The 17,952-nt window shown below is 37.3% G+C and overlaps 1 protein-coding gene across 1 annotated transcript; it reads right to left on the bottom strand.

The window, feature by feature from the left end:
• Positions 1-770: 770 nt before the first annotated feature.
• On the bottom strand, positions 771-12,564 carry trim25l (tripartite motif containing 25, like). The gene is made up of 20 exons (XM_073852678.1): positions 11,911-12,564; positions 9,093-9,188; positions 7,786-8,019; positions 7,522-7,681; positions 7,363-7,428; positions 6,326-6,364; positions 6,205-6,243; positions 6,048-6,089; positions 5,908-5,970; positions 5,754-5,819; positions 5,601-5,670; positions 4,645-4,709; positions 4,474-4,533; positions 4,316-4,387; positions 4,163-4,222; positions 3,684-3,755; positions 3,472-3,489; positions 3,300-3,365; positions 1,931-1,996; positions 771-1,847 (listed from the first exon to the last, which is right to left on the bottom strand). The coding sequence occupies exons 1-20, from the start codon at positions 12,562-12,564 to the stop codon at positions 1,123-1,125; spliced, it is 2,733 nt and encodes a 910-aa protein (XP_073708779.1). The 3' UTR covers positions 771-1,122.
• Positions 12,565-17,952: the final 5,388 nt, after the last annotated feature.

The raw sequence follows: 17,952 nt of genomic DNA, 5'->3' as shown, positions 1-17,952 counted from the left end.
ATATATATTTATATTTATATTACTATATTTTTTAATATTAATATATTACATATACTACATTTTTCAAACAATTTAAGAGATTTAATGCATTTTTATGACAATTAAGCATTATGCAAGCTATTAAAGTGAAAAATGTGCTTTAATGAATAAAAAAGGGCAGAACAATTATTTTTATGTACAATGTAATTACATATATTGATAATTATTTTAATAATTTATTTTAGTAATTATTTTCCATAACCATACAATCCTGATCCCAAAAATGTTCATTGAAAAAAATATTTAAAATAAAAAAATATATATATATATATATGTGTGTGTGTGTGTGTGTGTGTGTGTGTGTGTGTGTTGTGTGTGTGTGTGTGTACATATGTCTGTATATAGTAGCCACCTTTTGAAGTGGATCAAAAAAGTTAATCAAAGTTGTCCTAAGACAAGAACAGGTATTGTTTTGGTTTTAGTACAACTTTGATTAAAGCTTTTGTTTTGATCCACTTAAAATGTTAAATACTATATATATATATATATATATAGGAAATATAAAAGAAATAGTTTCAAACCATTACCAAGATGTAATGCATTTTTATGACAATTAAGCATAATTACAGCACACTTCTCAATACTATAATTTAAAAACATGTATAATTTGTTACTGTTATATGAATAAAATATTTTTTAAAAATGTCTAGACAGATTATTAACATGGCAATATTGCAGAAATAAAAATCAATTGTATAACTACAAAAATGTGACTAGAAGCATTATGATAATGTGATTTTAGAGGAAAAAAGTGATGCATCTATGAAAACTATTTTTGGTCTTATCAATAGGCTTAATTTTCTTTATGCAAAATACTTTATTTTTTCTATTTTGGATAATTGGTTGAAATATGTGACCCTGGACGACAAAACCAGTCATAAGGGTCAATTTGTTTTAAATGAGATTTATGCATTTTTATACATTTGTTAGGACAGGACAATATTTAGCCAAGATACTAACTATTTGAAAATTTTAATCTGAGGGAGAAAAAAAAATCTAATATTGAGAAATTTGCCTTTAAAGTTGTCCAGATAAAGTTCTTAGCAATAAATATACTAATCAAAAATTTAAGCTTTGATATATTTACAGTAGGAATTTGACAAAATATCCTAATGGAACATGTTCTTTACTTAATAATCTTAAAAGAAAAATGTATAATTTTGACCCATACAATGTACTTTTGGCTGTTACAACAAATATACCCATGCAACTTAAGACTGGTTTTATGGTCTGTTCACAAGGACAGATTTTAATGCTGTCTGACGTGGCGCTGAACTGCCCCATGGCAAAATCCAGCCCCACACCAACCCCACAGCCAACCCCAAATGCTGCATACAGTGGCGATGGGAACGACCCCTGAAACGTGTGAAGAGGAACCAGCTCATCATCCACGCTATAGAAAGTCAGAGTCCCTGCGGTCCTGTCCAGAAACACCCCAACACGAGGACTGTAGATCACAGGGATCTCCATCTTCTGATTGGCATGCATGGCTGCGCAGCACATGTCTGACAACTCTAAACTCCACGATTGGTTGTTATACCCAAGCCCCGCCCCTGAATCCGCCCCTTTGCGGGACATGGAACCACTGACCACACCCAGAGAGGAGCCACGCCCCCTCCACTCCACCTCCCAGTAGCAGCGGTCAGAGGAGAGGGGCTGGAGACAGAGCACCTGCGTCCAGCCGTCGAAGCGCTGAGGGAGGTCGGGGTACGGTTGAGACGTCTGCTGAAGGGTGGCCACGGTGTCTCCATCAGACAGGACCAGACGCCGGTGGGCTGTGTTTGGATCCAGGGTCAAATCACAAGCATCTAATGCAGAGAGAGAAAGATAAAGATGAGAGAGTAAGCTTGAAATAGAATAAAAAGAACAATATATAAGGAGGTAAACTCACATTCCAGGAACTCATCTCTGGATCTGGGCTCTGGGGCCTGAATGCTGTCAATGTTAATTTCTCTCACTATATAAAAAAAAAGAATCAGACAAAAGCAACAGGCTGTAAGGAAATATGAAAAATTACATAATAAAAAGAAAGAATGCTGTTTTGAAAAATTCATTCATCCACCCATCCGTTTATCCATCCTCCCATCCATGTATCCATCCACTCATTCATCCATATTTCCATTCACTCATCCATCCATGTATCCATCCATCCTTCCATCTATGTATCCATCAACTCATCCATCCTTCCGTCCATGTATCCATCCATCCTTCCATCCATGTATCCATCAACTCATCCATCCTTCCGTCCATGTATCCATCCATCCTTCCATCCATGTATCCATCCATCCATCCATCCTTCCATCCATGTATCCATCAACTCATCCATCCTTCCGTCCATGTATCCATCCATCCTTCCATCCATGTATGCATCCACTCAACCATCCATCCATCTTTTCATCCATGTATCCACTCATCCATCCATCCATTCTTCCATCCATGTATCCATCCATCCATAGATCCATCCACCATCCAATCATCCATCCATCCACCCCTCCATACTTCCATCCACCCATCTACAAATGCATCCATACACCCATGTATCCACCATTCATATATCCATCCACTCATACATCCATTCACCATCCATGCATCCTTCCACCCTTACATTCATCCTCCATCCATCCATGTATCCATCCACTCATCCATCCTTCTATCATGTATCCATCCAATCATCCACCATCCATCCATCCATCCATCCACTCATCCATCCTTCTATCCATGTATCCATCCAATCATCCATCCTTCCATCCATGTATCCATCCACTCATCCATCCATCTCTAGATCCATCCACCATCCATGTATCTATCCAATCATCCATCCATCCATCCATCCACCCTTTCATGCCTCCATCCACCCATCTACAAATCCATCCATACACCAATCTATCCACTATTCATATATCCATCTACAAATCCATGTATCCATACATCCACCCATTCATCAAACCATTCATCCACATATCCATCCATCCATCCTCCCGTTCATGTATCTATCCAGCCATCCACATATCAATGTATCCATCCACCCATCCTCCCATCCATGTATCCATCCAACCATGAATCCATCCATCCACCCACCTATGTATCCGTACATGCACCCATCCACTCACTCAACCAACATCTATCTATCTATCCATGCATCCATCCATCCACCCATTCATTCATGTATCCATCCATGCTTCCATCCACCCATCCCTCCATCTATCTGTCTTTCATAATATGATGTGTGTAGTGTATAAGATATTGATGTAAACGCTGACATGTGGGAAAAGCAGGATTGACAAGGGGACTGTCAGTAGGTGAGTCCAGGAACAGCCCGGGATTCACTGTACAAAGAGAAAGACATTAGTCATTCCTCTACATGTAATCATTTGAACTACAATTGAACTAGCAGTGAAGCTACAAACAAGGAAACTAAAACCCTAATATTACCTTCTGTTGGCTCTCCCCCTACAAAGAGAACAGACAATACACTCAACATTAGTTTAGATATTTAATAACATAAAAATTACAATGATTTTCTGTTTTTAGAGCTAATATTACAAAGGTAAGCGTGTTTTTTTTTTTGTTTTTTTTTAATTTAAAATGTAATGTATAACTTAACAAATAATTCTTGGATCATCATTGTGCAGTGAGTGACTTACAGGCACTGGCACGGGAGAGGCTACGAGGTCTCACTGACCCCGCCTCCTGAATAGTGGGTGTGGCCTCTTTCACTGTGAGTGGATGGAATGCGACAAATGACATCAGTACTTTGATGATATGATAATAATTGATGACAAAACATTTTTATTTAAAAGGTTTATACAAATCTAAATATAATGGACTTTTAGTTTTGTGTTGCTGGACACATGCTTGAAAATAGCGAAAAATGCAGACTAAAACAAGGGGACATTTTGAGGTACTTGATAGATATTGTTTGACCACAGTTCACAGGAGCAGGAAATACAGGCGTTTATCTGGATGCTAGACAAACCAGAATGACTAGTAAAGATTACTTAACAAGACTAAGGTTGGTTCCATTGTGAGGATTCATGTGAGTATATTTCAGATAAAAAGTTAGTTAGCTGTACATAAATGCAACAGAAGCCTATTATATGTAAATGTGTATTCTTGCGCTCACCTGTGTCTTGTCTCTTCTTCCTGTTTCTGGGTAAGAGAGAGCTCAGACTCCATCTGTCCGCTGATGAAGAACAGAATGAGGAAATGTATAAATAGAATTAAAAGCACAACATCTTGATTTGATTGCAATGCATGTTGGGCCGCTGTCACTCACATTGTCTGGCCGGCTGCTGTCTGTCAACAGCGTTTGATCTTTGCTGTGAGGGACTCTGAGCTTCTCCATTGACTGTCAGGAGGGAAAACAGACACATGATGCAATTCTTACAGGAGTCTGTGTTAAATTTCAGTAATCAGACATGAATCAAATGTCACCTTGTTCTCTGTCCTCTCTCCTCAGTCTCGGTCTGATTGAACTCAAACTCCAGCGGTCCGCTGACAATTAAAAGTAAAACAGCTTTAAAAACTATGTGGTTAGTTTATGCAATGTGAATACATAAACTTGGGTCTTTGACCTAAAACTATGCATTATATGTGTGGCCTCACCTTGTTCTTCATCACGTGCGCTTCTGCTCTGTGTGCTTTGACGTCTTTGAGACGGCTGATTTTCTCTGTCCATGACTATAATAATATTAATAAAACACACAAAAGTAAAGCAACAACAAAAGAACTGACACAAGGCGGAATGTTAGAATATATCCAAGTCATATTTTACTCCAGAATCAAGGAGAATGTAAGAAAAAGAAGAAAATAAGAAAATTTAGATTTTTACATTACATTACATTTCTAATCTAATTCTCATTATTATTAGTATATATAAAAACTTTGGTCTTAAACCTGAACCTATGCATGTGTATGTGTGGCCTCACCTTGCTCTTCACGTGCGCTTCTGCTCTGTGTGCTTTGACGTCTTTGAGAGGGCTGATTTTCTCTGTCCATGACTATAATAATATTAATAAAACACACCAAATGAACCAACAACAAAAGAACTGACACAAGGCTGAATTGGAGTCATATTTTACTCCAGAATCAAATAGAGGAAAATGTAAGAAAAAGAAGAAAAGAAGAAAATTTAGATTTTTTTCCATTACATTTTCTAATCTAATTCTCATTATTATTAGTATATATATATAAAGTATTTTAGTTTTTCAATTATTTAAATCACTTAAATGCTAATCTGCACAGTTGTATCTATACTATTTACATATATTAATCATATATGAAGATGTTTTACTGATCAAAAACTGTATTGAAGTCATTTTCATACACTAATATTAAAGAAAACATTTTTAAATATTACAATAATAACACTAACCATTGAATCACTCAAAAGTAATAGCTTGTAACACATTATGTTAATGAGACTGAGACTGAAACATTTTGATTGATTTTCATTAAAAGCATATAATGCAAAATTATATTTATGGTTATGAAAGTAGGCTTCATCTGCTTTTTGCAAAATATAGTATTTGTCCTTTTTTAGTTTTTTCAACCATTAAAACTCACCCTGATCTCTGCTTTCTTCTCTTGGTCTCCCTCTTGATCTCACTGAGCTTAAACTCCAGGTATCCGCTGAGAAATCACACAAACAATGAGCAAAACTACATTGGGTAGATGTTTGTCTTCATATCTTTATCAATATTTTTTATTCTCACCATCGTTTTCTCTTTCCTCTCTTCTTTGTGTTTCTCTTGGTCTCAATGAACTGCGACTCCTGTCAGCTGCAGAGTGAGAAGCTAAACTATGAATGACAAACTACAGAGAATTACAGACATACATGAGTAAAAGTGTGAGTGATGTGAGTCTTACTGTCATTGTTCTCCTCTCTTGGTGATCTGGCTGGTCTTGGGGAGTTTGTAACCCCTCTATTAACTGAAACCAAACATTTGAGAATATTAAAATTATTCTAAAAACACATTTAAAGGGTGAAATCAGACCACTTGACTCACCTCTTGGCTCACTGTTTCTGACAGCCTGTGTACGTGTGTTCACTGAAGAAAGAAAAGCACTTACTGCACAACTAATATTTGATATTACTTGATAAAGAATAAAATAAAATGAATAATAAAAAAATTATAAAATAATCAAATAAAATAATGATCTTACCAGATCCTCGTGTGCTTACTGAGGGCAGTGGTGGGGGTCCTAAAAATATTAACATACATTAGAAACTCTAACACAATAAAAAAAATGAGAAAAACACTAGTTTTATTTGTTGTTTTCATACCTTGTGCACGAGTGCCTCTGGTTCCTTTTCCAGAAAACACTGTGATGCAAAAACAGAGTAGAAAACTGAGAAGACCAAATTTACTGACAGACAAATGATAGATTAAACTAAAAAAACTTAACCAACCACTGTTTTGGTTGTATTAATTATAGTAATATTTACATTTTTTATATATACAGTGAAGTCAAAAGTTTACAAACCTAGCAGAATCTGCAAAATGTTCATTATTTTACCAAAATAAGAGGAATTATACAAAATGCATGCTATTTTTGTTTAGTATTGACCTGAATAAGACATTTCACATAAAACACTGACTGGTGCTCCAGAAGGAAAAACGATGCATTAAGAGCCAGGGATGAACACTTTTGAACAGAATGGAATTTTGCCTGCATATATATGTATATGTATATATTTTTTTATTATTTAGTACTGCCCCTTCAGAAGAAACAGAGGATATTTACTCTGACTTTCAAATTCAAAGAGTTTTCACTCCCTGGCTCTTAATGCATAGTGTTTCCTTCTGGAGCATCAGTGAGCGTTTGAACCTTCTGTAATAGTTGCATATGAGTCCCTCATTTGTCCTCAGTGTGAAAAGATGTCATTGCTGGAAAAGATTCAAATACACAAAAATGCTGAAAAAAAGAATTTGTGGAACCTGAAGGACTTTTCTGAAGAACAGCGGACAGTTTAACTGATTTTAAAAATTGTATTTAAAATGAATTGTATGTAAACTTTTGAACGGGGCCATTTTTATAAATTCAACTATTATTTTCTATTGTGGACTATATGTAAATGTCTTTTATGAGAAATATCTAATTCAGGTCAGTACTAAATAAAAAATAATTTTGTGGTTGTATTAAAAGATTTTATAAGAATGTATATTTTTATTGTGGTATCACTTTGTGTGTGTCTGTTTGTTCTCTTGTCAATTGTATTGTTGCATTTGCAATACTGTGTATAAGACATACGTTCTACTTTGAATTTGAAAAAAGTAGCATTTTCTTGTCAGCAAATGCACTGTAGTGAAACTGACTTACGTTTCATTATCCCTCCGGTTTTCTGTCCATTGCGGTCTGCTACTGTGAACGCTGTGGTGTTGTACACTGAGAAGAGACACAGATAATGACCTTCCGGTGACCCTTTACCTGACAACAGTTCAGTGTGTGTTTGTGAGACCTGTTTGTATGTGTCTGTACCTGTCTTGTTGATCTTATCCAGCTCCTGGTCACACATCTCTTCCACTTTCTCCCTGAGCTGGACGACGACGCTCCTGACTGGATCAAACGTGGCTTCATGGTTGGCAGTCACAGCTCCCAGATCTCCCCCCTCCAGAGGACAGCACAGAGACTGATACGTCTGTGGAGACGAGGCATGAAAAGATTATTTATGTGCTTTCTATGACATTAGCTCTCAGTTTTATAAACCCCACATCACCAAAACTGATGAAACCATCCTCTGACCTTCAGAAAGTGGATATTGTCCTGGCAGTTGATGATCTCTTTTAGTTCTCCATCTTTTTTCTTCAGCTGTTTGACTTCGGCCTCCAGTTTGGTCACCACGTCCTGGGCCTCGTTGAGTTTCTCCTGCGCTGTGGAGAACATCATGTCCTGGAGCAGCTCCAGCATCCGCTGCACTGACTCCTGGAGCTCAGACAGGACCGTGTCCGATTCATCTCGCACCGTTTCTGAGGACCTCTACACACACACAGTGAGGATGCTTAAACCTTACAGAAATAGTTCAGCCAAACACGATATCATTTACTCATCCTCATGTCATTCCAATGCAATAAGACTTTATTAAACTTTGAAACACAATTTAAGATATTTTGATTAAACCTGAAAGGTTTCTGTCCTTCTTTTCAAAATTCCAGGCAACCAAACTTAGCAGTAGATCCAAAAGGTCATAAAAGCTTAGCAAAAGTAATCCATATTAACTGAGTGGTTTAATCCAAATCTTGTGAAGAGATACTTTTGCTTTATGTGATGAACAGATTTCTCTCAGGCTTTTATTTGCATATGTGACCCTGGACCACAAAACCAGTCATAAGGGTCACTTTTATTAAATTATAACAATAACAATATTTGGCCAAGATACAAAAAAATCTAAATATTGAGAAAACTGCCTTTAAAGTTGTTCAAATGAAGTACTCAGAAATGCATATTACTAATCAAAAAATAAGCTTTGATATATTTACAGTAAGAAATTTACAAAATATCTTCATGGAAAATGATCTTTACTTAATATCCTGATGATTTTTGACATTAAAGAAAATCTCACAGGTTTTGTGGTCCAGGGTCACATATAAACATTTGTGTGTGTGTGTCATTGGTTCTCATGCATCGTGCATGCATTTTTAAACTTTGTTTAGATGTAAATAAAAGGATAAATTATATATGTTCATAATGTTAAGTGATCATATCTCTTTAGAAGACTTGGATTAGTATGCATTTATTTTACAACAGCTTTATGACCTTTTTGGATCTTTTCAGTTTTGGTGAACTGGACTTTTAATAGAGGAACAGAAACTTCTCAGGCTTTATTAGAAATATCTTAATTTGTGTTTTGTAGATTAATTTATTATTAGATTATTTTGCTTGTTTCAAGCAAAAACACACTTAATTTTGATTTGTTTTTTTCTGAAAACAAGAAAAAAAATTTTTACTTGTCTAGAAAATCCTTCTTAGATATTTTGGCTGGAAACAAGTAAGAAAAGTATTTTTTGCAGTGTATAATGTTGATTTGTTTTTTAGGTGACATAAATATTTACAGTGAGTGTGTCTAAGACTTTCTTCATGTCTTTCAGTTCTCTCTCTCTGTCTTGGAGTCTCTGATGGTTCTCAGACAGAACTGCGCCCAGCTCTTTCTAATGCAAAAAAACAAAAAACAAATACAAATAAAGATTAGCACACAAAACAAGTCTTTAGAATAGACTGGAATGTGGACTGGAATGAGTGCGAGTGCAACAAGACTAGTTCATCAATACTAAACCAAGCAACACGTCATGCAAAAGCTAAAGGTGAGTCAGGCTCTTTAAACAGTGACAGTGATAGAACATTTTTCTGAATTTGTCAATGCCGTGATGCACATGTGATCATTTTCAAAGCTCACTGATGTTACGGCAGATGTCAGAAAAAAAATTAGGATTTTGTCTACATTTATTCCAATAAGAACTAAACAACAAACAAACTGAATTGTGACATACAATATGAAAAAAATTTATATTCATTTTGAGAGTTTCTAAAAATTGCATTCAACCACCTTTTTAAATTATGCCATATCAGCCGATATAGTGGGTTCGCACTTATGTAACGATTTGGTCAGTTACTCAGATGCGCAGCCATATTGGTGATACTCTGATGTAAACAACAGCATGGATTGCACTGTTAATGTACTACTGAATACTTTGTTCTGCTAATTTATGCTGTCTAAACCATGGAAACAATGTGTGGACTGTGGAAGCTGCTAAACAATATAGAGAAGGACTTAGGAAGCAGAAAATGGCACAATATTTTGAGAATCTAAAGTTAATAGGTGGTAAAGATACAGTATTATTTAAGATATTAGACTAATATTTAACCTACCTTACTGGAAATGATAAGAAGGAACACAAATGTTGTCAAGATTCTTGTTCTGGAAATCCTGGTTCAGTTTGGCCAACCACAAATGCCTTTTGTTCCTCAGACAGTTTTTTGCACTCTTCTCCTTGATTCCTTATAACGTTTGGCAGTCTAAAGTACTCCAAATGTTTTTCCCATTCCGACCCGCTTCCACTGTGGGTTTGTTTAAATATCTAAATGCTAAAATGCACAATGTTTAAAGCTACACTATGTCTTTCTGGACATCGTTACTACCAGCATAAACATTGTTTTGTGAACCTAGTCAATGTGTTGATATGCAAACTATGTTGTAACTTATGTAACTGTTTTCATTGGAGGTACAAGCGTTGCAAATTTAATAGTAGCCTGACCTTTATTCCTTTATTTATGTATATGACTTAAACACGCAAGAAGTATTTAGGTTCATAGGAAATCCGTGTGTTTTCACGACACGTCATCAGTCGGCCACATCGGCAGCACTTAATGTAAACAATGTCACTGAACTAAACGGAACTCGCAGAACTTTTACTGATTATTGCTGCTGAAAATGTTCAATTATTGTCATGTTTTGGGCTGTAATATTCAATTGGACAGGAAAAAAAACATTTGAGGTACTGTAGACTGAAAAAAATATATAGCAAATCAAGGAGAAGAATGCAAAAAAACTGTCTGAGGAACAAAAGGTGTTTGTGGTTGGCCAAACTGAACCAGGCTTTCCATGGCAAGAATCTTGACAACATTCTTGTTCCTTCTTATTTCCTGTCAGGTTGGTGATTTTAGGCTAAAATCTTAATTAATACTGCTGCTCGTACGTATCTTTACCACCTTTAACTTTAGTACATCAAAATAATACACCCTTTCCTACTTACTAATATTATCTCTATATGATTTACCAGCTTCCACACGTTTTTTCCATGGTTTAGACAGCATAAATTAGCATAACAACGTATTCAGTAGTACATTAACCTTGCAGTCAATGCTATTGTTTACATCTGAGTATCGGCAAAGTCCCTTCAAGGCATTCTATAGATATTCTATAGTCTTTGGCAGGGGTATGGCTAGACCCTTTTTACTGGGGGACGTGCCCCAGTAAAATCTCAAATTTGAGTTTTTCTTTACTTTGATAATCCCGAAATAAAGACATTGAATAAACTATATGCAACAACTGAATTAACGCTTCTAAAAGAAACGCAGTTTAACCGAAGACTATGCACGCGTATATCACTGCGGTAAAGCCAGCCGCGGTTCAGAAAAACACGGTCAAGCCAGCCGCGAATGATTTTAGGGTGCGCATATTACAGTGATTACGGTAGTTTCAGGACCAACACAGAGAGAACGCGCTTGCAGAACGCTTTATATTTAGACGCCCAGGACTGAAAGATAATTCTACAAAATGCTCGCGAAATTTTACTTACTTATTTATTTGCATTTCTGCTTTAATATAAGTGTTATTTATTGGTGTCTTTGACGGTTGTCTGTTATCTCTCAGTCCTGGGCGTCTAAATGAAAAGCGCTCTGCAAGCGCGTTCTCTCTGTGTTGTTCCTGAAACTACCGTAATCACTGTAATATTCGCGCACACTTAAAATAATTCGCGGCTGGCTTTACCGCAGTCAGATACTGATGCCAGCGCGCGTATTTAACTGCAACGCGCAGGTCGTGCAGCCTTTCACACAGAAGTACATGCAGTGTAGGAATAATTGGTTACACAAGTTTGTATAGTTAACTGTGTTGTAAATGCAACTGGCTTTAAAAAAAAGAAAAGTGATTTGAGTAAATGGGCTTTAGGTCTAGCAACTCCCCTGATCTCTGGTATCGCCAATATGGCCCCACATCCTAGCAAACCTCTAAAAAAATATTAGTTTTGATAACCCTAACATAGATTGCATGGTATTTTTAGACTCCCAATGATGAACATTTTACATTCTTATTAAGTTCTTGTCATATTTTTTAGATGTTACTATGTTTAAGGATGTTTCTGTGGTTCCCACCTGTTTCTCGTTTCTCTCTGCTTGTGTGGACACACTTTCGTGGCCCTTGTGCTGGTTACTGGTGCAAAGCCAGCACACGTACATCTGACAGGAGCGGCAGAAGAACTCCTGCAGGTACTTGTGCTCGGGGCAGATCTTCTGACTCAGGTCACCGGTGGGCGCGATCAGCTCGTGGCTCCTCATATTTTCCTGTGTGTTATGAGGCTTTAGGTGATTCTCACAGAACGATGCCATGCACACCAAACACGTCTTCACGGCCGCTTTGGGCTCCGTGCAGCGGTCACAGGGCACAGCCGAGCCTGGCAGCTTTTTCGAAGACCCTTTTTTCCGTGTGCGCGCACGCTCAGACGCGGAAGACGCCGCATTTCGGGCGCTCTTGATGGACTCTCGCCCGGTGGAGTTCAGGGTCCCGCCGCGGAGCTGCTCCACTGCTTCGGCCAGCATGGTGTTCCGGCAGAGAGTGGGACGAGGGTTGAAGGTCTGCCTGCATTCCGGGCAGCTATAGGTGCCGTTTTTCCTGCCTTCGTTGTCCCAGTAATCTGCGATACAGGCCATGCAGTAACTGTGGCCGCAAGGGATGGTCACAGGGTCAGTGGGAAGATCCAGACAGACGGGGCAGTTGAACTGCTCCTCCGTCCATAGACGAGCACTCATCCTGAAGATGTCAATTCAAAATGCAGTAATTAAATAAAGTTGAGATTTATCTACTGTACACACTCCTGGGACAGGGTCGGTGTAAATGCTCCAGCTGTGATAGTGTGTGTCTGTCAGTCTCTCCAGTTTGACTGGATGAGGGTGAGACACTCACTGAGCAGGTTTGGGGAGAAAATCAGGTGTTCGCATTCCTCTTCATTTGCACATTGCACTACATGTGTAGGAAGTAAATGAAAAGGATGAAGTAAAATAAAGCACAATATGTGACACTGGACCACAAAGCCAGCAGTGTTGGGGGTAACGCATTACAAGTAAGGCAAGTAACTAAGTTCCAAGTAGTAAAGGAACATTACTTTTTTTAATTGACAAGAAAATATCTGCGTTACTTTTTCAAATAAGTAACGCCAGTTACCTTTTCCCCCATTTATTGATTAAAAGCTCTTCTGTCCCCATGTTGAGAGAAATTGTAAGATGTTACTTATAACAACTGAGTAGAATTTTTTCAGGTTTCTTTGATGAATAGAAAGTTCAGAAGAACAGCATTTATCTGAAATAGAAATCTTTTGTAACATTATAAATGTCTTTATCATCACTTTTGATCAATTTAAAGCATCCTTGCTAAACAAAAATATTAATTTCTATCATTTCTTTCCCTCAAAAATTACACTGAGCTTTTGAATGGTATAGTATATAATGTTACAAAAGCTTTTTATTTCAGATAAATGCTGATCTTTGGATCTTTCTTTTCATCAAACAGTCCTGAAAAAAAAATACTCAACTGTTTTAAATATTGATAATAATAATAATAATAATAATAATAATAATAATAATAATGTTTCTTGAGCAGGAAAATTAGCATATTAGAATGATTTCTGAAGGATCATGTGACACTGAAGACTGGAGTAATGATGCTGAAAATTTAGCTTTAATCACAGGAATAAATTACATTTTAAAATATATTCAAATAGAATTGATGATTTTATGATGATTTGAACAAATGTTTATGTTCACTGATATGTTTTTAAGTTAAATTGCTTCTAATGCAAATAGTTCCAAATGTAGTCTATGACAGCAGTCCATTTGTCCTAGTTCTTCATCTGTTTCTCCTTCATCCTGTTTTCTCTCTTTAGTATTCTGTTCAGTCTTTTACTGGTGTCTGCCCAGCCCAAGAATGAACAATCAATCACACACTAGAGTCATAAAAATGGCAGTAGTTGAATTAGTTATGTTAGACTGCTAACAGCAGAGGGCGGTGTTGGCTATATTCATGTCGAGAGAAGACCTAAATTCATAACTTAATTCTTAAGTTGTAACATGCTTGAAATCTCTCATGAATGACTTTTTTCACATCAATCATCGTCCACTGGGCCTGAGTGGAGACAGTATTGCTGGCTCATATGGCGCTTGTCAAAGCGTGACAAAAAAGCAACATAAATACTGAAAGAAGGGGTTAGAGTTTATCCAGGATCTTATACTGATTCCAAGTAGGAGCGGTTCCCAATTATGTTAGAAATTCCGATAGGAATCTAGAATGCGTGTTTTTGAAAAAGAAAAAAAAACATCTCATTAGAAGTCACGCCTGTGAGGTGTTTTAGACAACGTGAAGAAATAAACGTCTGCCTATTAGACATTTATTAACGACTATAGTGAACTACACATGCAGCCTATAAATCATATTTTGGCTCCATGTTATGACAGGTGTGTGAACTCACATTAAAATATATATTATGAGTATTATGAACAGAGTTTCTTTATTACAGAACAAAAGCAATGTAAAATGTCACGATAAAAACCTGAAGAAAGTTACCCCCCTATTTTTCCATAAGAATGGGCGCGACCATTTTTAAATTTAATGGGTGTGGGTGTGGCTTCCGGTCTCAGCGGTGTCCAGTAATTTTTAGCTGTACAAAAGAGTTGGATTTGCTGTTTGACATTACAAACTGGCGAGTCTTACCTTATTATTTTAATGTATTATTTTATTTATGAACACACTGGTTTGTAGTGCAAGCAGTTTACAGTTTACAGCACATTGTTATTAAGGGTTCAAGCCAAGCGTGCCGTAGGTGTCCTGAAAAGTGAAGCCAAAAGTTTTCGATCGCCCCCCGGTGGCTGGCTGCAGTATAGGTCATAAACCCCGCCCTCTCCATGTAATCTAATGGGACGTGAGCCAAACTAAATAATCGAATTACACGGCAAATATTTTTTTTCCAAAGGTGATTTCCATCGTGTGAGGTAGTTCTTATAATGCTGATTCATGCTCAGGTGTTCGTTTTTCTAATAAGTTTGCTTTTAAGTAGTTATTTGATGCTATAAAAACGGGGTGTGGTGTCATGATTGTGATCGTGCGATTGGGTCTGCGGGAGTTTGGGCGGGACTTTGACACCGCGGCTCCGCCTCACGACTCTACTGCGCATGCTCTGGCTCCAAACGAACCTCCACTGCGCATGCTCTGGCTCCAAATGACGTAACTTCCCCCAAGATGGTAGCGGCCATATTGAGCTGTTTTGGCTTCACTTTTCTATAGTGGAAAGAAGCGGAGACGCGTTGTCCATCTTTTTTACAGTCTATGGTTCAAGCGCGTAACGCTGAAACCATATTGTAATGGTCACAGTTCAGCGATCTCCACATAAAACTGATCTGGCAGACCAAACCATAAGTCATAGAGACTTGAAACTTGGAGGGATGGTGGTACTTACACAGCCGAACAAAGTCACCAAGGCTCACCCCAATCGGCCTGACGGTGGCGCCCCTGGAAAAGTGGCCAAAACCCCTCTAAAACCAGCCAACCAGCCTAGGCTGGTTTTAGCTGTTTTTTTCCTCAGGGGCTACAGCAATCAAAAATATAAAATTCGTCATAACTCCTAAACCACCAGTCACAGGCTCAAATGCCTTATGTCATTGGAATCCTTGCCTCACGCTGGACAAATTTCGCTTGGCGAAATTTTGGGGTTTTTGAAAAACCTACTTTTGCGAACTAGTCCTAGGTTTTTCGCCTGATTGGAACCAAACCAGTACAGAAAGATTCTCTGGAGAGCCAATAACAATAATTATCAAAATAAAACTCTTTCAACGGGACACTGAAATGTTTAAAATGGGCAGGACCACTTTTAGTAAAAATGCCTAACTCTTAAACAAAATGACAAACATGGCCACCACCTGCCGATGAAGTTTGAGCACCTATTAGACATGCTTAATGGAGGCTGATCGAAATGAAACTAGGTGGCCCCAAAGGTCTGTGAGAAATTTGACTTTTTTTTTACTGTTTTTTACTGTTTTTTTTAAGGGTATAAATGATTGAACATTGCTTGGTTTTTCGCACATACATGCAATATTCTTATCATATGACAGAACTCATTCTAGACAACTTTGCCTCTAGATCCACTGCTGTCAATCAAATTGTTAAATGGTGAGAAGATGTAAAAAACCTACTTTTGTGAACTAGTCCTAGGTTTTTCACTCAATCTGGAAAAGATCAATGCAGTACAATTCTCTGGACTCTCTAGGTCAATAATTATCAAAAAAAGTTCAAATTTACCCTTTGGGAAGCTAAAATGGGGTTGTTTTGAAAAGTGGCCTGCATGTCCAAATGTACCCAATATTTTATAAAGCCTAAAGAAAACTCAAAACTTCACAAAACCTGTTGAGCACATGCGACAGGTGATTCTAAACAAGCATGCAAGCAAACACAAGTTTGAAGGAGATCGGACCACAGCTGGTGCTACAACAGTCATAATATTTCTATGGTAAATTACCTGTATTTGAAAAAAAGGCTTGCTACATAATGCCTTTTTTCATATGTGCTTAAATGCCCTAAAGCAGGGGTTTTCAAACCTGTCCTGGAGCCTCCCCTGCCCTGCACATTTTGCTTGTCTCTCTCATCTAATACACCTGATTCAAATCATCAGCTCATTAGTAGAGACTGCAAGACCTGAATTGGGTGTGCCTAATAAGGGAGACATACAAAATGTGCAGGGCAGGGGAGGCTCCAGGACAGGTTTGAAAACCCCTGCCCTAAAGGACTTGAACCCAGCTATATTTCTTCTCGTTGTTGTGGCTAATGAACAGGAAGTCTCGGCCATAAGCTTTCTTCTGTGTTGAAAAATAACGTGGATATAAACGGAAAAAATATTTTTGATTTAACAAGGCAATACATTTTACAGAAAAATACTGGGAATTTTCCTAATATAGTATATTTTATTTTACAGTAAAATAGTATTATGTTTATAGTGTTATATGATCAATTTTATTGAAAATTTTTTTAAAAAGATGTTTCCATAAGTCTAATATATCTAATAAGTCTAATATATAGGCCTATATAAATTTTAAATAAAAAAATGTGTTTCTGTAAATTTAACAAGATTTTTCACAGACATTTACTATATGTTTAATATACTATTTTTATTTATACTATTTTTGGTTATGAACCACAGAGTCAGTTCAAGGTAACACAAGGTAAACTGGGCAACGTTTTAGCATTCAGCACAATGACCAAAAACAGCTCTGATTAACTAATCTAATTCGCCCTGCCTCTCTTGAATTGTGCTTCTGAAGATTCGAGGCTCAAACACACTCTCTTTGTGTTTATGTGTGTGATGATAAATGATGAGCGGTGCTTCTGATCGGCCCTGTAATAAGTCTAAATGAAGTTCCAAAGCAATTAATAAGTGCTAGGAAATCTATTTATTTATATCCATCCATTTACTCTTTTTAATGAACTACACATCACAGAACAAAAAGAAAACATATGAATCAGTAAATAATCAGACATGTTAATGAGCCCGTATCTCTCTGTTCAGTCAGAGAGTCAATAGTCTCTGCACAAAGATAATTTATTCCCACAGTGTTTGTGTTTTGGGACGCTGTGAGCGTGTTTCACTCTGTTTTTGTCCGTCTGCTCACTGACGCTGATGAAATCATGCTGGGGACTTCATAACCTCTAAAAGATGTCTTTACTCACACCAGCATCATGGGTGTGTGTGTGTGTGTGTGTGTGTGTGTGTGTGTGTGTGTGTGTTTGAGTGAGTATATTACATCTGTAGAAATCAAGGCAATCAAAATGTTTTGGCAATGCAACCATCACTTCTTAGAATCCGCGTGATGTTCTTGAGAAGTTTCTTCTTTGTGTGAGTGTGGTGTTTGGGTCATGCATGTTAAATCCAAAACTTCTCATCTGTGTTCAATCATCAACACGTTCTGTGACCATCGCAGCTGATTTCTACATAATGTGCTCCAAAAATCCAACATCACCCATCAGATATCAAGAACTGGCTGGTGTTCCTTACTTGCTTTCATGACATGAAATGTACAAGCTGATTGAACTATTTTAATTGAGTTCCTCATCATCTCCAGATCTCTGCCAATCCACCTCGACATCTGCAGAAGGTCACA

The sequence above is a fragment of the Garra rufa genome, chromosome 12 (genome assembly GCF_049309525.1).
Source record: "Garra rufa chromosome 12, GarRuf1.0, whole genome shotgun sequence".
NCBI classification, from domain to species: Eukaryota; Metazoa; Chordata; class Actinopteri; order Cypriniformes; family Cyprinidae; genus Garra; species Garra rufa.
Note: the sequence above shows the minus strand (reverse complement) of the source record. Positions and strands in the feature narration are given on the sequence as shown.

Bases quoted from the DNA above. Each gene is read 5' to 3' on its own strand.
- trim25l (XM_073852678.1), bottom strand. From the start codon at position 12,564: ATGAGTGCTCGTCTATGGACGGAGGAGCAGTTCAACTGCCCCGTCTGT. The intron at 7,682-7,785 runs GTCAGAGGATGG...TCGTCTCCACAG, and splicing joins ACAATATCCACTTTCTGAAG to ACGTATCAGTCTCTGTGCTG. The intron at 6,365-7,362 runs GTAAGTCAGTTT...TTTGCATCACAG, and splicing joins AACCGGAGGGATAATGAAAC to TGTTTTCTGGAAAAGGAACC.